The sequence below is a fragment of the Oreochromis aureus genome, linkage group 15 (assembly GCF_013358895.1).
Source record: "Oreochromis aureus strain Israel breed Guangdong linkage group 15, ZZ_aureus, whole genome shotgun sequence".
NCBI classification, from domain to species: Eukaryota; Metazoa; Chordata; class Actinopteri; order Cichliformes; family Cichlidae; genus Oreochromis; species Oreochromis aureus.
Window position 1 is genome coordinate 23,208,575 of NC_052956.1, and position 22,811 is coordinate 23,231,385.

Consider the following 22,811-nt stretch of genomic DNA (forward strand, 5'->3'; position numbering starts at 1 on the left):
TTCCACAAGGGTGAATGAAGTCTCATCTAAACTAATGTAATGTTGTACCTGTGAGTTCAGTGAGCATGCTTCAAGCAGGCTTAGATGGTTAGAAGTAATTTCATGTAGGTCTTTTTTTCAGGTTTTTTAGTCAGTAGGTTGATCAAACTGATTCTTCATGCTGTTCACGTTACAACAGCGACACAGAAATCAAAACAAGACTTCAGGCAGACGCGATGAGGAGAATGAAAAGAAAGTAAAGCAGTTCACAAAATTGAGCCAAAAAAAAGAAAGATAATACTATTTCTGGTGCCACAGTAAACATGAGTATGAACAGAAGCAGCTTTGTGTCCACAACAGCACTGCAGTATGTTTGCTTTAGATAATTAAGATACTTTTTTTAGAGACTTTCTAACAGCTAGAAATGAAATTTACATTAATATATATATATGTATAAACATTTAAAGCTCAGTTGGTTTTGAAACTCAAAAACCTTGATAATGTTTGGCAGCAATCAAGGTCTACCTTCTCGGTTGATCAAACATATGTTAAGCAAGCTCAGTCGCGCATGATGATTAGACAAGACGTTCACAAATCTTCGTGATCATAACAAAGTCAAACCCAGATTATCTAACACATCCAACACGACAGAACACAAATGCAGACTCATGCAGGACAGATGCATGATGGTGAACAGCCAACACTGCCAGCACTGTCCGACTTTAACTGTGATGCAATCATCTAACAAGTCATTTGAAGTCAGCATTTATTCCTTAAATCTCCTCAAATTAGAAGCAAAACTAAACAAAAACAGTAAATTATTTCCATTTGGTCCCAGAGACATGGGATTTTGTTTTTCTAAGATATTAAAGGGCAAATTTGTGGGGTAGATGTCTGATATGAAATTTTTTTTGTGCTCTCAGTTCTATATAACTCTCAGAGAGGCAGAAATGATCTGACTGCATGAGTAAAACCTCAAAGTGCGCAGCTAAATAAACACGATTCAGCTCAATCGTTAATGTAACACAACAGAAAAAAGGGGTTTGTGACACTGAAGCGCAGCTACCTTTATTGCCAACTTTGTAGTCACATCAAGCATCAAACAAACTAGAATTCATTATTCATGTTGTATTACAAATATGTGGCAGTGAACAGCAGATGCAGAGAATCTTTTTACTTCTTTTTAACTAAATTTAAGAATTAGACTCATTATTGGATTTCTTTTGATACCATGTTGGTTTTGCAGACTCTTTGTCACCATTTCTTATCATTACAAGTTATTATGGGATAAACATTGGTCACTGTTACCTATGGTCTATGGTTACCGTCAGCAACCCTGAGAGTTGCTGACCTCTCCTGTCATCATGTATGTAGTTCATCCTCTTATGAGCCAAAGTGTGACTAATATTAAATACTTGGGACTCCACTGTATGTTCAGACACCTCTCTGAGAAATGGTGAGATGTCTTTATGAAGTTGAAAAGAAGTCCAACTGCCTTCAAGTCCAGCTTTAAGACCACTGTGGCCTGGGTGATTGAGCATCTACAAAGACATTTTAGGCTATGACGATATTTCAGTGCTTCTGATGTAGCCAAGAATGTTTTGTTCAGTGATTTGATCATTTTTCAGGATTTTCAAGAAAACCTTCTTTTTATAGAGCAGAACATTAAAAATGAACTGCATAATTATAAAAGTACCTTTTATTATTCAGGCCACGGTTTGGAGATTCAGTAAATGTGTCCTTGTCATCTGAGGTTTTACTCAACCAATAAGGTGATTCCTGCCTCCAGAGCGCTTTGAGAAATGTCTGCACACTTAAAACCACCACCCGCACCAAAAGACTGAAATACCGCTCTGGGTGAAATGACTTGTCGACTGCTACTGAGTTTGTGTTGTCAATGCAGCACAACATGCAAGCAGAGGGACCTACTCTCAGGTGGGACACGATCTTTGTGGGGACACCCAGAAAGGCTGCGGTGATGCGGGTACAGCCCCGTCACATGACCGGTTCCATCACAGCCTGGAGTCGGACACTTGCTCTCCTTCTTCTCTCCCCTGGAAGAGTCTGTGAAGACAAGGGGCAGCGAAAATTAGACGGAGGTGGAATTGAGTCAACAGGTAATCGGCGTCCAAGTGTCGGAGCAGTTTTTGGCCATGAAAGGACTGAACACGGATCATATATGGCTCATGGATTTGGCCAGTAGCCTGGTTCTTAAAAACCACCCACAACTCAGATTTGTTTAGCAAGGCAAACACTGTAGGTGTGATATTGGACCCACTGATGGCTGCTTCATTTGGTTCAAGAAACAATTGATCAATCAGAGCTTATCATGCAGAATTAAGCATCATCCTCCTACATAGATAACTCATTACCTCAGCTAGCAAGCACGGATGAGATTCACTTGGGTGTGCATGCTACAAATCACTGACTAAGTCGGGACAAACAGAACAAAATAGGCCCCCTCCCAACAAGAAACCACAATATCAGGCTGAATAGGTGAAGCGAGAGATAGGTCTGCTGTCCTTGCACAGATCCAGACATCATAATAAAAGCCTTCCTTTGGACTAATAACAGCTTCTTATGGGTTAACAAAGACTCTCCCTGTGCTAATGAAACAGTCTGAAGCCCATCTGAGTCTGTAGTGAGGATGATAACTGCACAGTGCAGACTCCCTACCAGTGGTGGTGGGGTTGTATATGAGTGGATTTGGAGAAATAGGCCGCAGATAGCGTCCCACAGATGAGATTTGCTCTTCTAACGGGCCGTGCAGATTGCCATTACTCATGCCTGACAAGCTGGCCGTCTGATGTTCCCACACCGGCCTATTTTAACAACATAAGCTGCTGTCAGTGGAAAACCATGCATCTGCAAAATAAAAAAAAGACAAAATTGTGTATAGCCCTGAATGCAGAAAATGAGTGCCCATTACCTCGTCTGCAGCCATGTACAACATTTCTGAAATAACACAGCGGGATTTTAACCAAGCCCAGAGGTCAGAAAACTCATTCAGTCCAACAGTGTCCGTAGAAATGCTCAAATCAGGGAGGAAAAGACATTAAAGTTACTTTTATGTATTATTTTTTTCCTGCTGCAGCACTAATAGCCCCTGGCTGCCGCTGTACTGAGGGTTTCAATAAGTCAGACAGACAAGATAAACTCCCTCTCTGCTGACCCGGGGTCAACATTTTTGAGTTAAATATGGCTATGGTTAAATGTGATGTGAAAAGGTGATGGGAAACTGGCAGAATTTAAAGAGAAGCATGATCATTTGACAACTTTGTGAATATAGTAATAAGTTAGAAGAAGCAGGAATGCAAGCAATATCTATTTCTCAGACAGGAGCCACAAAGTGCTTACATACATACACAGCAGATAAACTTACTGTAGAACAAAGAGCAAAACAGCAGTTTTAAGTAAAAGAGGAAACATGGAAGTAAAACCACTACATAATGAATCCTATTCATTACCATCACATATAAGCTTTACTGCTGAATTAAAGCCACATTTCTTTTAGGAAGTTATTTTGATCAGATGCAGCGTGATCGTGTCGAGCTACAGAGGACTGACTGAACTAAATTCGCTTCTCAGTGTCCAGGCTTTTGTGGTAAAAATAGTCCTGGCATGAAAAACCAGATGCAGGACTGTGTGAATGAAGAAAAGACTCCTCGTGAACATGAAGGAATGTTTCCAATTTAAACGTGTTACACAACATCTTACGCTGGAAGTCGAAACAGCAGTAACACCTAAAAGATATCCTTAAGTTGGCTCCAAACTACTTAACAGACCTGACACATGGAACATGGAAAATCAACATATACTACAGTATAGTTTTCCAAGTTTGCCGAGCGCAGATCGATAATAATACAGACAGGGTCAGTGTGTGGGTTTTTTCTTGCCTACCTTTAGGGTAGTATGCCCTCTTCAACCCATCCTGCTGCATCCTGGACCTGCGCTCCTCTGCAGCGCTACTCAGCCTTGGGCTGTGCTCGCCGTGGCCGCGATGATGATGGTGGTGGTGATCCCGACGGGGCATCGCGTGCTCCGAGGCCATCCGGTCCCTCATGACCTTTGCCCTCTCCGATTCCAGTGCGATCGCCTTCTCCAGCAGCGACAGGTTTCCCTTAGCCATGTCGAAGGTCTCGTCCGAGCGGTCGGAGGCCACAGATGTGGTGTCCTCGTCGCCCTCCTGGCTGCAGCTGGTCGGGTAGCCTCGGGACGCCGGGCTTAGCTGCTCCTCCAGCTTCATTAAGTTCACCATGTCGGAGTAGCTGCGCTCCAGAGACCGGGGCTCGTCTTGTGCACCCTGCTGGCAGCTGTCATACCTGAGCGTTTGCACAAAAGATGCGAATATGTGGAAAGGCTATCAAAAGGATGTTTTATATCTCCTTTCTAACTTGTTCAACTAAATGAACTTGAATGATGGGTCACAATTTTGCCAGTTCAGCTGTATTCTACAAAAAAGTTTATTACAGTTTTGATTTTATAAAAAAAAACTTTCTGAAATAATTTAGGAACTGTTGTTGTTGGACTGAGCTGCCTTGAGGTTTAAGAGGCAAAGCTACCTATACAATGTATGCTCAACAGTCAAAGTAAAAAATGTTATCAAATATTAAAAAGGATAAAGTTATGTTTTAAAAGGAGTCAAAAGGAGATCCTGCAACCTTACAAATGAAACCTGTAATTGAATGTTTAATAAATATAAAAATGTAATATTTAATAAGTTTGTGAAAGTACATTTTCACATTTAAAAAGGAGGACTAATATAAAAATAAATCAAAGGTCTTCTGACCATGCCCACAAAAAACTGATTAATGTGACCTCCCCTTCAAGGCTGTCTCATTGTGCACCTCTGGACCATGCAGAGCATTATTTTCAGAACGATCCCCTGCAGATACACATTTGATACTTCACCGTCTGACTTCTGTATCACCTTGAGTTTTATTTTGAGGATCATCATTATAAATGAGAGCCGGGTCTGAGGCTACAGCTCAGAAAGCAAACAGCAATTTTCATTTTTCAGTATAGCATAGTCTGAAATTTTTGAGGAGTAGTGCTTTAGTTTGCTTTATCCTACACACCCAAAACCCAAGCTACCCACAAGATCCCTGTGGTTTGTCCTTTGCATCAAAATGGAATTAAACTTAGAAGTTCGCATTTAGAGTCAGTGGAAGAGATCCAGCATGACAGCTGCAAGGGCAAAGAATTAAAGGAATACAGGAAGAGATCCAGAAATGCACAGGAAGACAGCCTTGAAGGGGGAGACAGGCCAAACTGAAAACATAACAGTTTTTACATTGCACTGTTTATGCAAATCCTCACACTTCATGCATTACTGATAGTAAATGTTTAATGGACCGGTTCTTTTATGGCGTTTTTCTACTGTGAGCACTCAGAGCACTTTATGCAACTTGCCTCATTCACCCATTCATGGAAGCACTTTTATCTATGCTTTCTTTGCTAGTGATATCTCTGTCTCACCATTTATGAACAGAAACACGCATGAGAAGGACTACAAATTTTAGTTTGCCGTTGTCTATGGAAGAAGAGTGCCCTCTAACCTTTCCATGCTTCCATAAGAACTACTGCATTACTGCTGTAATGTTTAAGTACCATCAGGACCATCTATGTAATCTTTAAAGGCTACCTACTATGTTTTTCCTTGTTTACTTGTAGATGCTCATGTTAAACGTGACCAAAGGTTTCAATAATGAGGTCAACATATTTCAAAGGCAGGCAGAGGTAATGCGCATATTAATTTAATCTTAAAATCATATCTGTGAACTCTTAAGAGATTATCTACCTGTTCAGGAGGTGCACCCCCTGCTGGTCTGCTGGGTTTTGGAGTTGGTGGTGGAGAACGTGGTGGGCAGGACGATCAGACGGCTGAGTCTCACTCAGCTTCCGGGCCAGGTCAAAGCACTGATTCCTCAGACACTCTAGGCTACTGAGACACACCTCCTCCTCGCTCTCCTCAGTCTGACCCCTGACTCCCACGCCGGGCCGCCCATTTGCGTGGCTGCCGTCGTTCACCATGGTGTCTTCAGGGTAGCCGTCTTCAGGCAGCATGGCGCCGTGACCCTGCGCCAGAAGCTTCAGGGAGTCCACAGTCTCCCTGACCACGTCGCTGTCCAAGTCCACGCTCAGCTCACCCTTCCTCTCGCCCTGCTCGCTGCCGTCGTCCTCTTCATCGTCATCGTCTTCCCCGGCGCTGTTGGAGGAGTTGCTGTTCATCTCGGACTCGGTCATGGCCTGGTAGGCAGCATCCTCTGCGATCTTGCCAAGGTTGAGAAGTGACTTGGCAACCAGCTCGTCGTAGTTCTCGTACTCCTCTCCGGTCCCGTTACCGGCGCTGATGGTACAGCTGTTGTTGTTGTCGTCCTTCTGAATTGGAATGAGCTTTGATTGTCCACCGGGTTTGTAGTGGTTCTCTGCAATCAGGAAAGCAAGAAACAAATCTCTTTGTTTTGATACTGTTTAGGAATCTCACAACGCAGCCAAGAAAAGTTTCCAGCAATAACCCACACTATACTCAACATAAACAGCAGGTAATTTGTGAAAAATGTGAGGGAAAGTGATTTGTTTTGCAGGTAACACAACTATCAGTCCATTTATAGAATCAAAATCCTGCAGATGAAGTGGAGATGAAACCCTTATCCTCTAATCATGTCAGCAGTGCTGATGAACTCTTTTTTTTCTTCCTGCTATATTCTCGCCCGTATTATCTTCATCCCTCCCAATTATGATCCACTGTTTACTCACAAAAAACATACAACCCAGAGCGGTGCGCGGCAGTGTCGCTCTCTCCGCTAAGCCTCGCTGTTGATTTTGGGGACAGAGGCGTCGAATGAGAGCAGAGAAATTGAAAAGGGAGGCGTGTGAGGTGCTCCGATTCAGGAGCCATAAATATCCTCAGGAGGAGAAACCGAGGCAGAGCACATGTGACACGTCCGCCGAGACGAGGAGGCAAACGAGGAGGGGAGGGAGGGAGTTAATAACTCAGCAGAGCTCCTCTCCCATTTATTCGTGAGGCACTGTCAGAAGCGATTGAGGACACAGGGGGTGTTTGGGGGGAGAGGAGGAAGCGAAGTGGGAGGGAGAGCGCAGAGCATCTGGTCTACCAAACCCTCCTCAGCAGCGCTCATCACTTAGTCCTCTCCTTCTGCAAACCGCATGCAAAAGTGGACATCAGCGCGACACAGAACAAGACCTGAATATCTGCAACATTGCTGCGTTTATCCATCTGTTAATTCGACAGCTTTTTGGCATCTTTACGTGTTGTAGGTTGGAAAAGTTCCACGAATCTGCACAAACACGGTGGCCCCGTTACGGATCGAGCTGCAGTGCTCGCAGAATATCTGGCACACAACACTGAAGGCATGTCCCGGCCAGAAGCACCGGTTTCATGAAAAGTGCAACAACAACAAATGTTTACAGCATTTGTTTAGCAAGTCCATGTGTTCTTTCTGTCGCTTTGTTCTAAGCTTAGTTATAATATTGAGCCTGTCTTTTCCTTCCATGTGCTCTCTGTGTTTTTCTGGGTTGTTCTTTCTCCTTTTTTAACTTACTTTCTGTTTTATTTTAAAGGTTCTCCTTGTTTGGTTTCTCCTTTGTTCCTTCTCCTATAATCATTATAATCTTGACTTCACCTGTGTCTTACTGTCTTTCACTCCCCGGTATGTGTCTTTAGTCTGCAGCTTGTCAATCTCTGTCTACTCGACATCTGGATCAACTCTTGCAGTTTTTGATTAAAACAAAAAGTTGCTTTTCTCCAAACTGCAAATTTTTTTCCTTTTAATTTTTTTTATCTGTGTTGTCTCGTTTTGCTTGTTTTACCCCAAGGCCTTTTGTATTCTATGTAAAGCAATTTGAATTTCACCGTTGTTGAAATGTGCTATACTGATAAACCATGCATCAGCAGTGGTTCAGTTATTCACTGCAGTACTTTTTCATTTAACCACCTGCCACTCCACCTTGATTTTCAGTTCACTTTATGAATTAAGTGCCAGCACGGCACTGCTGTACATTCCTTTTTTTTTAAATGACTCAAGTGTTGATTATTCTCCAACCCTATTTCCAAAGGGGTAAGGACGCTGTGTTAAAATAAAGAGAGAAAGTCGTGATTTGAAAATCATTTAAGTCCTATATTTAATTGAAAAGAGCACAAGGACAACCCATCAGATGTTGAATGTGAAAAATTTCACAGCGTTTTTACAAATATAAACTCATTTTGTCATTTTGAAACAGGCAATGTGTTTTATAGAAGTTGGAACAAAGGACTGGAAAAGCTGTGTAATACTAAAAACAAATGGTGGTGCATTGCATAACTAAGTAGGAAGATGTCAGTATCATTATTAGATATACAAAGAGTAACCCAATTAAAAAAAAAAAATTAAATTCACATCACGGTTGTGGGTTTTGGACGCAGGCTTTTTGAGTTTTGGGATTTTGAATTCTTTTTGTGTTTTTATGATCAGTTTGGTTCTTGACTTTCATGTATTTTTGAATTTTTATTTGTATTTGAGCTTAACTATTCCTCAAGGTTTGATTTTTCTTTTTCACTAGTCTCGACAGTTTCCTAGGTGTTATTTATTATTTGTGGATTTTGTTAGTTTTCTGTGTGTTAGGTGTTTGTGTTTGTTATGGACTTTTTCCTTGAGTATTCTTCTCTCCTCCTCTGTGTCTTCCCACTTCCCTGATTACCCTTAGAGTATATATAGACCTGTCTACACTCTGTTAGTTGTCTGTTTGTTCCGTGATCTAGTCTTTGTTCACATTTGCTATTCATGAATTTAAGCCTGTGTTCTTTTGTGGACTTTTGCATTCAACCTAAAAAAAGTTCACTTTTATGAAAACATATTTTGTCTGTGTCCTGTATTGTGTCCTGTACTATTACCTGAAATTTTAACAAATTCTCTAGAATTTAGGAAATTTTATCACATAACGTACTTAAGACTGTTAAAAGATTCAGAGGATCAAAAATCACTGTGTGGCAATGCTGTAGTTTTTGAATGGTCGTGACCGTCAGACCATTTGGCAGTTAGGCAGTCTCGACCTGTCACTAAATGAAAACATTTGGCAGATTTTGAAATGAAAAACACAACAATGAAGGCCTCAAACTGATGAACAGCTGAAGTCATACATTAGGCCACGTGGTTGCTGAAATGATAAACTCTTCTTCCTGCAAAAGCAACTCGTTTAATCTGCCTGAACCAAAGCAAAACTCACGTGGCTCGTGTCCTTCATCTTTTTCTCATCCGAGCAACTAAAGTAACAAACCGCACACTCACCCTGCTGACGACTCTGCTCCTCCTCTTCCTCCTCGTCTTCCTCTCCCTCATCATCTTGGTCCTCCTCGTCATAGCCGTCTTCCTCCTCTTCCTCATCCATCCCGTCTTCCTCTTCCTCCACCTGCTCACCATCCATTCCTGTATCTGTTCTCTCCACCTCTATCTCCTCTTCTTCCTCTTCCTCCTCCTCTTCTTCTCCCTGCTCCTCGTTGTCCTCCGAGAACTCGTCTTCCACCTCGCCATCTTCTTCTTCTTCTTCATCTCCTTCCCTCTCCCCTTCATCCTCTTCCTCGTCCTCTTCAACTACCTCCCCTTGCTCCTTCCCCTCTTGCCCCACCTCCATGGCTTCGTTCCCATAGCTGCCATAGCTGCCAGCATCCTCCTCCAACTCACCCGGGCAGGAGGTGAGGAAGGGCCTCCTCTTGGCAGCCGGTTCCAGCGGTTGTTTTTCCAGAGCCTTCCTCTTCTTGGCCAGCGGGCAGCCGTAGATGCTGAGGTGGGACAGAGGGCACACACATGATCAGTATCCATCTTTGCTCTCCTATTTACTCTTTGATTGTTTGCCCTTTCGCTGTAAACTGCAACAGATTCAGAAGATAAATACGTTTAAAAACAGCCAAATCTGACAAACACATTTGATCCTGCTGAGCCAGAACACATACCGGCACTTAGCCATAATCAGCTCAGTTTGGCCGGACAGAGCGCTCGTATTTGGCCTCTCATACCGATGAAGCAGGTAAACTTCCAAATTTACCATGAAATATGAATCCAGAAGAGTCATACTGTAAATGAAGGTGAAGGGATGCAGGAGGCAGGTGTGTTATTTATAATTAATACCACCTGATTTCCTCTTAGAGAAATTTAAGAGTAATTCTTAATGTTCTTTTTGTTTGTGCCTCTTGCCTTTTTGTCAGAAGTGTTTGTTTTATAAGTATGACCTCTGTCTGACTTAAAGATAGTTTAACTGTGCACATAAGATGTTTACAAGTCTAACAGACAAAACACAACTATATTTATGTGCTTCCTCAAAATCAAAAGCTTTTCACCATATTAATTATTGTAAATTATTGACTAAGTTACAAGAGCGCGGGCTCATATCTGGAAAGGATGTTAAATATCACCGGTATCTACATCAAACTCTGTAAGGAGCAGGGTTTGAAAAGGTGGGACCTTGTAACCTGTTCTGTTCAGTTGGTATATAAACTTTCTAAAAACATTAACAAGCAGAATACTGAAAGTATGAATGCAGAGAGCATTATTAATCATATGATGCATGCTGATTTAGTTCATTTGTCTCCGTATAGTGGCAGCTGCAGCAGCTGCTCAAGTTGTGGATGTCGACGTGTGACACTGAGTTTAAATCTAAGAGTCCTGTAATATTGATCGCTTTGACCACATTGTTCCCTCATTCTGTCACATCATCAGGAATGTTCTGTTATATATGTGTAGCATATAGCTTGATGCACAAGCTTCAAAGATGGGCAAGTGCAACTCAGATACCTGTGATGAGCAATATTCCTACCTTTCACACTGTGCTGAGAAACTTTAGGTATAAATTTATGTCTCAATTAATTCATTTTGAAAATGTGCTTGTAAACAAAACAGAGACATTCCTCTAGCCTCTCCAAAAACAGGAACAACTGCTTATTTGTGTTGTTATTACTGATGATTGCTGCTTTGTCTTTTAGATTGAAATTGATTATATGTCTACTGTAAAGTTTCCTCCGCTTTATGTGTCTTGCATTTGGATCCTTCCTCCTCTCTCTGAAATCTGTGATGGAAGCTTTTCACACATCTCTGCTCCCGTGAGATAACATATGACTGAATGAATGAGTTCTTTGTGTTTTGGCCTTGAAGAGTTGCTGTCTGCAATAGCACATACCTCCTTCATTCCCTTCCTGACAATACACTGCGTTGCTTTTTTGTTGTGAACCTCTCCACAGACAAATTATACATGCATGTACAGTAGGCATGAACACGTCTGCACGGCATTTAGGAAAAGCTATTATCACAAAAAGTTATTATGCTATTGATAACAAGTGAGCGCAAACAAAAACATTCAAAAAAGGTAGAAAACAATTTTAATAAAATGTTTAGTGTTTGTTAGTAAGGTGAACAGCACGAGGAGTCTTCAGATGAATGTTTTAACACACTGAGCAACATACCAACATTTATGTAACAGAAACTGCTCCAGCAGCAAAATCTAATCAGAAACACATAAATCCTACTGGAAATTTAATAAATATAAAAAACATAAATATAAAAAGTCAAGAGAAATCTACCTTGGAAAAATGTTAAATTGTAATACCTCGTGTCTCTATACATCTTTGAACTTATTACGAATGAAATGTTCAGTTCAGACTGAGAATCATCCACTGGGTCTCATTGTCAGAAGAATATTTAGCCTTGGCCTGCTTGGATAAGTCTAGTCTACTCTCACAGGACACAGATGAACAGCATCTTGACTTTTTAATCACGTAAGTATTCAGACTACTTACTTACTCTGTGTAGGCACCAGTGCAACATTTATTTATTCATGCATTTATGGAATTAAAGCATGAAAAAAGAAAGAAAACAATACCAATGACACATTTAAACAAAGCAAAGTCTTGCTTTGGATTCAGCATAGGGCTGGGCCGGTATTACCGGTACATGTTAGGCAACGATAAGAAAATGAAATATCGCGACAGAATATGGGTAAAACGCGCAATGCCTTTGTTTTCATACGCACATGGCCGAAAAAGTACGGCGGCAACGGAGAATGAGAAGGGGGAAAGCAGATTGTTGAGTGAAACGGATGAACCAGAATTGGTTTGTAAAAATGGTGCAACTTCAGTGATGTGGAACTGGTTTGGTGTTTGTCCGTCAGATACACAACAAAGCACATTTTTTTGTAGAACATGCAAGCGGGCAGTCGTTATTGCCGTATTTGTCGGACTAAGGTGCTCATAAATCTGGGAATAATCTGGCTCCTGAACTCCGTCCGCTTCAGGTCCCAAAGTCAAACGAACACTGAAGCATCACTGAGGCTACGTTCACACTGCAGGCGAAAGCGCATCAAATCCGATTTTTTTGACCCTATGCGACCCATATCCGATCACGGTATGACAGTGTGAACGGCACAAATCCAATATTTTCAAATCCGATCTGGGTCACTTTCGTATGTGGTACTGAATCTGATACATATCCGATGTTTTAGAAAGCGACTGCTGTTTGAACGGTCATGTCGCATTAAATCCGTCTTTTACGTCACTGACACAAGACAGACGCCAATTATCAGCACCGGAGAAGCGCCCGAGAAGACATCGCGAACGCTTCCTGGCCATCCAGTGTAGATGTTAGTGAAACTGTTGGGAAGACAATGTGAACATTTTATTTGTACTGTATAATCTGCAGATTCTGACAGAAATCTGCAACTATCCTTTGAATCACCACTCCTCTCTAAAACAGCGATAAGGATAATTATTAGGTTATCTACATTATTATGTAAATAACAAAAGAACTTAAAGCAAAAATTGGGAAATGTAAAGTCCGAAGTCTTTATATTAAGGGCCATCAGTCAAACAATGTTGTTTGCTCTGGGTCTAAACAGAGCGCGTTGTGTGTGACATCTTCCTATGCGCATGCGGGCCGCTTTGAGCGTTCACACTAGAGTGCGTTTGCTGTCGCATTTTATTTGTAGTGTGAACAAGCAGACAAAAAAATCGGATTTGATCAAAAAATCGGAATTGAGCATTAAGACCTGCAGTGTGAACGTAGCCTGAGAGTTAAAAACTAAATTCTTTCATCTTTAATAAAACGATCAGCATTGCTGCTTTACCAGGTGTAACTATGAAGTTTAACATCCAGGAAACTAAACAGCAGTGAAGTTTGTAAGGTTACTGAAGTTGGGCTAGCTGGTATATAATGATGTGCTATGTGATTGCTAGCGACACAGCTATGTTAGCATAACATAAACAGTGAAGCTGGAGGATGAACGCTAACACTTTTCCACTCGATAAAAGTTAATGTGAAGGTTCCCGATGGTTACAGACAAATGCAATCTCATGGCAGGATGCTGTAAACGAACCAAACTTCAGTCAGGAGAACAACTGAGATAATCCATCCACAATAGAAGGTTAGTCATTAATATACTGCAACAACATGGGAATAGAGCAGCTGTGATAGAATACAGCATTAATGAATCAATGAAACAGAAGTGGAGGAAGCAAGAAGAATGAGTTGAATAAAGTTTGATTTATCTGACTGCTTTGTTTCGCTTAATGTGCCTTATAATCCCGTGCACCTTATGGTCTGAAAAATACGTATTTGACTTTTTTATTTGGCACACTGCAGTTTAATGTTGCAAAGCACCTCTTTTTAACTTCAGTGGATATTATACATGGTTATGCTCAGGATATGTCAGCCCATTTCTACTGGAAATGCCTTTTGGTTAAACTTTCAGCAAGGAATTTGCATTTGCACTGTTAAATTTTTATATAGCTTTAATGCACATAAAAAAGAGCTGCTTGTTTAAGTGAAAATTAATGGATGGGTTTTTTTTGCACTAGTAAAACTGTGGAGTTGTATTTTGTCTCGCATCAATTATATCATCAGTTACATCGTTATCGCAAATTTTCAAATATATATTGTGATAAATGTTTTGGGCCATATCGCCCTGCTCTAATTCAGCAACTAAAAAATAATATTATAATGATTTTTTGGCATTATCTAATGCTTTTTTGGACACGTTGGCATTCCTTATTTGAGCAAAAAGCTTTATACTGCATTCCAAGACCTTTTCAAAGGATATAGTATTAAAAAATATATATAAATATACACTGTTAAAAACGTATTGCCATCTCACTCATTTTACCAAATCTCCCCCAAACGTGACATTACAGTGAGAAGTCAGATTTGTCCTGAAAACTTTCTTTTTAGCTCAAAGAAACATATAAACCAATCGTGTGATGTGTGTGGACGTCGTGAGGGTCATGAGTTTGAAAGGCTTTGTGTGCACCAGGTTCAAAGGTCAAAGAGCTGTGACTCCCACTGCTGTGTGCTCATGTGTTAAGACACTGCAGTGGATTTCCACTCGCTCTCGCTGAGGCCCAGAATCTGCTGCGAGAAAAAAAAAACCCAAACAAAGCTTATTCAAGCGGGGCCTCAATTACGCAAATCCCATAATAGTCATTAACTGTTGGGAAAATTCTGCTTTAATTGCTCCAAAACAGTGAGCACAATTATACACGGCTTTAATGTGGATTTTAGGAAATCAATTAGTCCATTTCCATATGAAAGAGCTTATTTTATGTTTGGAGGGCGAGATGGAGGAGGTGGCTGTGTCTTTCTGACAAAAACCGCTGCGTGTTTGTTGCACAAACCTGCACAAAAGACTTTCTTCTTTTAATTTCACCGGCTCAACAACAATGTAGGAAAGTGCCTGTCGGCGTTGGTCTATATTACTGAACTCACTGCTAAATCATTGCCCAAGAAGAAACCATCCCAGGAATTTTCAGAGATCATTCTGCAACCTTCCTAAAGCAGTAAAGTGCAAGCAGCTCATTAAGAGAGAGTTTCTTAACCTAGAAAGAACACGTCTATAGTGTTCCTGTGATCCCTCTGCGTTTTCCGAAGGGATGATTTGAAGCCTAGAATTTAGGTTTTGTTGCCACCGAAGCCAAAAAATCCCAGTTTGAGAAATGAGGGATCGAGCGTGGGTGATGCAAACAAGCAGCAACTGCTACAACAACAAAAATCTACCCCTCCTTAAGCATATTTATCTCCCTAATGATAAAAACAACAATAAATGTGACATTTCATATGTTCTTCCTCTACTTGGCGGTTCCCTTTAGAGTTCACCACAGACCCCTAAAGAAAGCGGCAACCCAGCCACAGCGGGCAACAAGTCGCTTCCCAAGCCAGGATAAATGGTGAGGGTCAGGTAGGGAAGGGCACCTGGGCAACATGCGGATCACAAAGAAAGAATCAAAGAATAACGCTAAATATGTGTAATGTTTATTATATTCAGGCAAAGTATCTAAAACTGTTTTAATTTCTTGATTGAAATGGTTCAAAACCAGGTGCTAGGCTTTTCACTGTACTGTCAAAAAAATAGGTATAGTAAAAGTCCAATTTTGGCCCTACAGATACAAACACGCAAACTCTGTAGGGCTAAATATTGGCCCTCAAGTTAACTATATGAACCTTTTTTGAGGGCCAAGTAACTAAATATGTACTCTATGTAGTAAAAGGTACATAGATCCTAGATTTTAGGGTGAAGCAGTAAGAGACATGCATGACCAAACTGTAAGTTATTTAAGTTTAATTCTATTTTAGTCTTGTACATTGGCAGCAAGGTGGTGCAGAATTGCAGCAAATAGGCTCCAGGTTCAGTTCTTTCCGTTCTTCTTGTTTCCCCCCACAGTCAAATGACATGCATGTTAGGATAAGTGGTGACAGTAAGACTAAAAAATTGCAGCACAAATGCCAATTCTAAGTGTGTGAACAATAAAAATAAAAATAATACTAATAGTAATAATAATGGGTGCACCCCTACCACTGCCAAAAATGTCAAATTTTGAAGTTTTTTTTTTTTAATATCAGTTTTTGCACCATAATATTAAGTTTGTACAAAATTTGTCACCACAGGTACACAACACGGGTACAAATAAGTACTAATGACAAGTCATACAATAAGTTTTTACTTTCTGAGAGTTTAGAAAAGACAACACACACATTGTACCGAAAGTTTTGGCTGAACTACATAGGCTGGCAGTGAAATACACTAATGGTTTTAAAATGTTATGAAACTGTATTATATATAATTTTAAAATGCTGCTATATGCTTTCCATGGATAAGTAACACAGTGATGATATTACAGATGTACTGACTATATGTTCTGCTTCCAGGTCTCTTAGGTCATCCTCCCACCAACATTTCTCAGTCCTCATGTATCCAAAGTGGCCATGCTTTCTCTGTGCTTGCCCCCAGGCACTGCAATAGTCTGCCATCCCACATAAAGTCCAGTCCAGGTGTTAAAAATACTAAATTAGGTCTTAAAAGCCATCTATTTTTACTTAGTTTATGTTATTCTGTTAAGTTACTGGACTCTGTTTACATTTATTTATGTATTTAGTAAGTTACACTGTTAAAAAAAAAACAAATGTCCTTGTAATTTTCTTCTAACAAAGGTTTCCCTAAACGGTAAAATTAAATGTGTGGTTAAAATGTATAAAAGAACACATAAATAAATCAAATACTGTAAATTTCATTATCTTAAAACAGTTCACTGATCTGTAGTTTTAAAGATTTCTTTTACTTTACACTTAGTTACATATAATGATTTCTTTTTTTTCCTTTTTGCTTTGAAATGCACATAATGCATTACTGTTTAGAAAAGAAAAGAAGGAAACTTACCGGGACATATTTGTACAGATTTGTTTTGCAGTGTATTCTTTTATTTACGCTATTTGCCACCATGTTTTTGTGGTTTTTACATTTTGTGGTTGTCATGTTTCTCTTGTCGTTTCTTTCATAGTCTTTAGCACTAGCTATTCGGTGCTGTCACTATCTATTCTGTATGCTTCTTTTGTACAATCAGCTGGAAAGCATTTTGGGTTAACTCCTGCTGTTTTGCAAACAGCTGCACAAATAAAAGTGACTTTATTTGACTACATATATTTTGTTTCTCAAGCAGGAGTAAGTAGCTTCCTATTATCTTATAATCTGAAGACCAAGAAGTAAATCTGTTATGCTAAAAGAAACATTCAGAAGTGACCAAATGAGTGTACAAAATTGCTGAAAATAGACCTGAGTGACATCAATCATCTGATTAAAGCAGATAAAATCCATAATTGGTGTAGTGACACACATTTGTAGCTTGCAAACTCTTAGCACATTATAGTGCTTCTGTCTGCTACACTTCCTAACTGAATGAAAATAGGGGGCCAAGAGTCAGTCAGACAGTTTTTGAAGGAATCAGCCTCATTAGGCGATAATGAGCTCATTTTATCACGAGCAGTCTATTAAAAAATGGGTTTGTTTACTTCTTTGCTTTTCTGTCTCTTTTCATCTGGCTACATGAATGAAGACATTTGAAACAGTCCCACATGCAAACACTGTTTTCTACCAAATTGAGTCAGAGTCATGCTAGTTCTGAAACATCTCATCAGTAGTATGCTTATTAGCATTAACACAACAGATGCACTCTGTCTCTGCTGGCACAGGTTTCTGATGCACTGACCTCAGACCAGTGTACATAACCTTAACCCGATGCTCTCCAATCTGCAGTTTGTTTATATGAGCTGCCAGAACGGTCTGAAACTCAAACTCTGACGGTGGAAAAACAAAGCAGGCAGCTGAATCTGGATCTCCCGCTGTAGCTTCAGCCAATTTTTGCTCTCAAAAAACTGACAAAGAGGGAAAATCTGCAGAGGTAGGTGTGTACCGTCAGCCTGTCCTTAAAAGCACCATGAAAATGCCAAATCCAATCTTTCTGAAAGTATACAAGAATGTGACCTGTCCCTTTTTTCCCTTTGTTACATTCAGGGAAACTTTGAATAAATGTTTCAACAATACATGTTTTAAAGCGTCCTCTGCCGTAACTGATGTTCAACAGTGAAGCCTGAGCTTGACTTCGTATTGGTCATATTCAATAGATCACTGTATGACAGGTTCCCTTTAACCCACTTATATCCCTTAATATCTTGATATTTAGCAGTTGTTTCTCACAAATTCTCTACCCCCTTGTTTTATCCATTAGAATATAAAGTTTTAGAATTTGTAGGCAACTTTTACAACAACCTGGGAGTAATGAATTACAGTAGTCCAGCCTAGAATTAATAAATCCATAAACTTGTTTTTCAAAGTTACCCAGATAAATGATGTTTCTAATTTCAGAGATATTGTGGAAATGCAACAAAGCAGTCCTACATATCTGTTTAATATGTGCATTGAAGGGCATACCTGGTCAAAAATGACTTCAAGGTTCCTCACAGTGTTCCTGGAGGTAATGTTATCCAGAGCAAGCATCTTGTTAGACACCATATTTCTAAGATTTTTAGGACCGAGTTCAATAACCTCAGTTTTATTTTAATTTAGAAGCAGGAAATTAAGGGTCATCCAGGTCTTTATATCTTTAAGCCATTCCTACAGTTTAACTGGTGTGTGTTATCTGGCTTCATGGATAGATAGAGTTGGGTGTCATCTGCAAAGCAATGAAAATGTATACTATTATAATACTATTATCTAAGGGAAGCATGTATAATGTAAACAGAATTGGTCCTAGCAGTGAACCCTGTGGAATGCCATAAGTAACCTTAGTGTCTGAAGAGGACTCTCCATTTACATGAATAAAATTGAGTCTATTGGATAGATATGATGCAAACCACTGCAGCACAGTACCTGTAATACACACAGCATGCTCTAATCGCTGTAATAAAATATTATGGTCAACAGCATAAAACACTGAATTCAGGTCTTTTAGGACTGTTCATGAACTGTGATGAATTCTGAATCAACTGCCATCAGTTGGCTCTTGTATGACTGCTTTTTCAAGATTTTTTGAGACAGAGGTCTGTAGATTAATTAAGATGCCTGAGTCATGTGACAGCTTTTCAAGTAATGGTTTAATTACCACCATCTTAAAAGTTAATATAGATTAATATACAGATGAATCTATGTCTAGTCTGCAAGAAATTATGTATAAAATTGCATTATCATGTTTCTATGATAAAATCGCTGGTTTGGGAAACAAAAGACATCCATTATTTTATTCTTTATTTACTAAATACTTTGCATAAATACTTCAGCAACACTCAGATTTGAGTGTAGAATGAGAACAGAGCGAGCACAGTGATTAAAAGCTGCTCATTCACTATAAACCACTGCAGTAAATATTCCTTCAAGATGACACGCGCACACATGCAAACACGCTTCTCCTCAAATGATCCCTTCGTCTTTTACCTTATAGGCTGTCAGGCTGCCAACTTTCCTTCCTGTCTGTGCATGTGTGCAAGTGTGACCTCGGCCACCTTGCTGTCTCCCGCCAATTAAAATTCCAGTGGTAATTAAAGCAGATCAGAAACGAGGGAACACTGCAGACAAGGGCGAGAGACTACGCATGGTAATTACGTGGAGGAAAAGAGAGCGAGAGAGAGAGAGAGAGAGGGAACGAGAGAGGGTGGGTTTACACACCACATTTTTTCTTCATTCTAAACTGGTGTGCTGCAGTCTTGAAGCATTATGATTGAATACATACTGTGGGCTGAATCACTTAATAATTTATTGGTTATCTATATGAGGATCTGGATCTCGGTGCAGTTTAGAATAACCAACATCAGATTTTTTTTTTTTTTGTAATAAAGAACGCAACGCAACAGTGGACAGTGTTGCATGACAGCTTATCCATTATTGTGTCTAAGTGGACACTCTCTGTTATTTTCTTTTTGTGGAGAGCCAGAATCCGTTACTGCCTCTGTGACACAAACTGCAGTCCATTTTTGTGGCTATGAGGACGACTGGAGGTGCCTAACAAAGACACCCACATATTTGTCATCATTTCTATGAGGACTTCTGTAGATTATCAATTGTTTACAGGGCATTATTTTTCTGTATGGAAAGGAACAGTGTATTCTGGTCTCTTAAAGTTGCACCTGACATTCCTTTTTGTCTCATTGTCTTTTTAATGGCCAGCAGGGGGCGATTTGCAAATAGAGGTAACATTGTGCAGCAGTCTGTGAGAAAAAATTGATAGTTTGCTCTTGATTATGTACTTAATTAAACACCTTTCTGAGGAGTTTATGTCTCAATCTCTAGTTTAATGTCTTTTTAAATTCCTCATGTTGTTCACTGTCTAGGTTTCTGCCCTATTTAAAGTCAAACAGACATTAAAGCAGGGTTCGCTTTAGGATTTAACTCTCATGCCATCGAGTTGCTATAGCAAATGAACATGCAGTGTCTTTTTCAAAGCAGTAAAATAAAATGCCAATGGCCAAAAAGCTCAGAATGGGAAGGCTGAAACAAAAGCTGGAGTGCTTTATATTGTCTGTGTGTGACAACTAGCAGTATATATACCTGTCTTTAAGCACACCTTGCATTTACACATTTTTATATCCACATCACGATACCTGAAATACCTGTCTCTATGAAGCCATTGGGAAGATTTTTTTCCTTAGTGTCCAATTTTTGTCCATTTTCCTCAAAGTGGACTTTCAAGAGTCCTTAAGGGAACATACAAGTCGACTACTGTCAATGAATAGATGCCTAAAAATCCAAAATATTTTCCATTATTCGATTTAGAGAGTATTCTCATTCAGCTCTTAAACCTCTAATCCACCAAAGTAATGCACGTTAACAGTCTTGAAATGGATTCATACAAAACTGGCCAAAAATATGCTGAATCTGTCAAAATCAATTCATCGATAAATAACAGATGGATCCAACAAGATTCTGCTTGCCATAATTTTCTTCAAACTAAACCTGCTGGTTCTCAAAGCACCAAGGAAGAACTGGGCCCCAACCAGCATTGACACCAAGTGTTGGTGCGAAACAAGTACAAGAGTCACTTTTTTTTTCATTGAGGACACCTGTGAGGGATTTACTGTCTCTACATGAACACGCTGACTTACCAAAGTAACAAAGAGAGTCAGTTTATTTCAGTTTACCCTGCAGTCAGTCTATCTGAGCTTAAAGCATCAGCACAAGCTTCAGTTTAATCGTATATATTAACACCTGTCAGCAAAATCAGAAATCATTATAACATGACTGCGGTTCATTTATTATTAAACATTGCTAAGGTGAGACTAACATTTATATATTTTCCCCATTAAGAGGATAAATTATTGTTTATTAAAATCAGCTTTCCATTTGCTATTACTTATGTTAATACACCAGCAGCTGTGTGATAATTATATCCAAGCATGTGTGGCTCGGTGGGATTAGTGCCCCCAGCTCTGGTGCCAGAGGTGACAGAGGAGATCTATAAGAGACTGGGTGGTGACAGTGATACAAGGAGTTGGTGGGGGGGAGGTGGTGTGGGCGACACAATGTTCACATCGTATACTAGCAGTTGCCATGGGAGACAGGCTGCATCCCTCCTGGTCCTCATACTGCAGCATCCGCACAGTGCTGTCGCCATGGTGACATCCTCCAGAGAGAAAGCGAGAGAGGTAAAGAGAGAGAGAAAGAGAGGTAGGGGAAGGAGGGAGAATCAGAAGCATGGAGAAAGGGAGAGAGACAGTGACTCTGAACCTGACTGTCTCCTCCCCAAACTCATTCAGCAGCACTGAAAGCACTAACTGTGTCTCTGCCTCAAGGAGTTATTGATCCCAGCAGAACAATAGGGAGAAATAGGGAGAAATTGTGAATGGATCCTCAAAGCAGGAGGTTGGGTTTGGGGAATAAGACGAGACAAAGGGATAAAGCTTACTGCCAACAAATCCCATATAAACACACAAAATCTTCCACATGGGAAACTCAAACTGCACATAAACAGCACACTAATGTAACACATTGTGGTATGTAGTATTCTCTACAGTGATATACATGCACACTCCAGGGTTTCTAATGCACACTGTACTTGGACAGGTTGCTTAGGGGGGGGTTTGTCAGCCACCAAATTAAAATTTGCAATTCATTTGTATTTTTATCTGTTATGACAACTGAAGGATTGGTGGACAATACCATTGTTCTTATTTTGAAATTCAGTCCCTCACGAAACAGCAACGTGTCTTGCACAAGAACGCTGGTGAGTTTTTCATATTCAATGTCATTCAGCTGTCTCGAGTCCCACCATCTTGAACTGCAGCTGGAAACAGCAGTCCTTGTTCTTTTGAGATGCGCTGTGAGCTGGAGGTCCACTCTAACCAAAACCTGAAGCAGCTGGAGAGCTGCTGCCACTGCTTTGCAACTAAGCAAGGCTGCAGAGCAGAACAAGGACTGCCATCGCCTGCTGCAGTCCAGCACTGTACTGGAGTCTGTCCATGAGATAAGAAAATTATATATAATATTATTGACTGATTTAATTAATAAAATGTGGGTTCTTTTCTTATTGCTGCTGCCAAAAAAAAATCCAATCTAATTTTCTTGACAGAACAAAGTAGACTGTATACAAAGAAGGCCAAATCCTCTGGTTCTGCAAAGTCAAGATAATATAGCAGTACCACAAGCTGCAGTTTTTCCAGTGGCCAGCAGGGAGTGAGGTTTCTGGTTCCAAATAAAAGGCAGACCTTTGGTAAATGAACCTTATGCTCAAATGGTTTTTCATTATCAGTAAAAAGATAATGATGACAATGAGAATATTATCTCATTTTCTAACTAAAAAGATGGTTGTTTTGTAAATTACGATCCCATTTAGAGTCAAATTAACAATAAAGGATAACACATGACTGCCACTTCTGCCCCAACTTCACTTTTCAGACCCAGAAACTACATGCAGCCTTCATTTGCGGTCCATGTCACACACTCAGGATCATTACAATGTTGTGCAATGTTATAAAACAGTCTTTAATTACATAGAGAAAAAAAACAGTGAAATAAAATAAATAAATATTTTCCCTTTCACT

At 40.0% G+C, this 22,811-nt stretch overlaps 1 protein-coding gene across 2 annotated transcripts in view; it reads right to left on the reverse strand.

Moving 5' to 3' along the window:
• The window catches only part of myt1la (myelin transcription factor 1-like, a), an 88,425-nt gene that overhangs the window by 32,850 nt on the left and 32,764 nt on the right, over positions 1-22,811 (reverse strand). For both annotated transcript variants that reach the window (XM_039599391.1, XM_039599392.1), the window contains exons 6-9: positions 9,267-9,757; positions 5,780-6,407; positions 3,880-4,301; positions 1,909-2,043 (exon numbers count right to left, since the gene is read on the reverse strand). In XM_039599391.1, the coding sequence (XP_039455325.1) occupies positions 1,909-2,043; positions 3,880-4,301; positions 5,780-6,407; positions 9,267-9,757 (1,676 nt within the window). The remainder of the gene's footprint in view (positions 1-1,908; positions 2,044-3,879; positions 4,302-5,779; positions 6,408-9,266; positions 9,758-22,811) is intronic.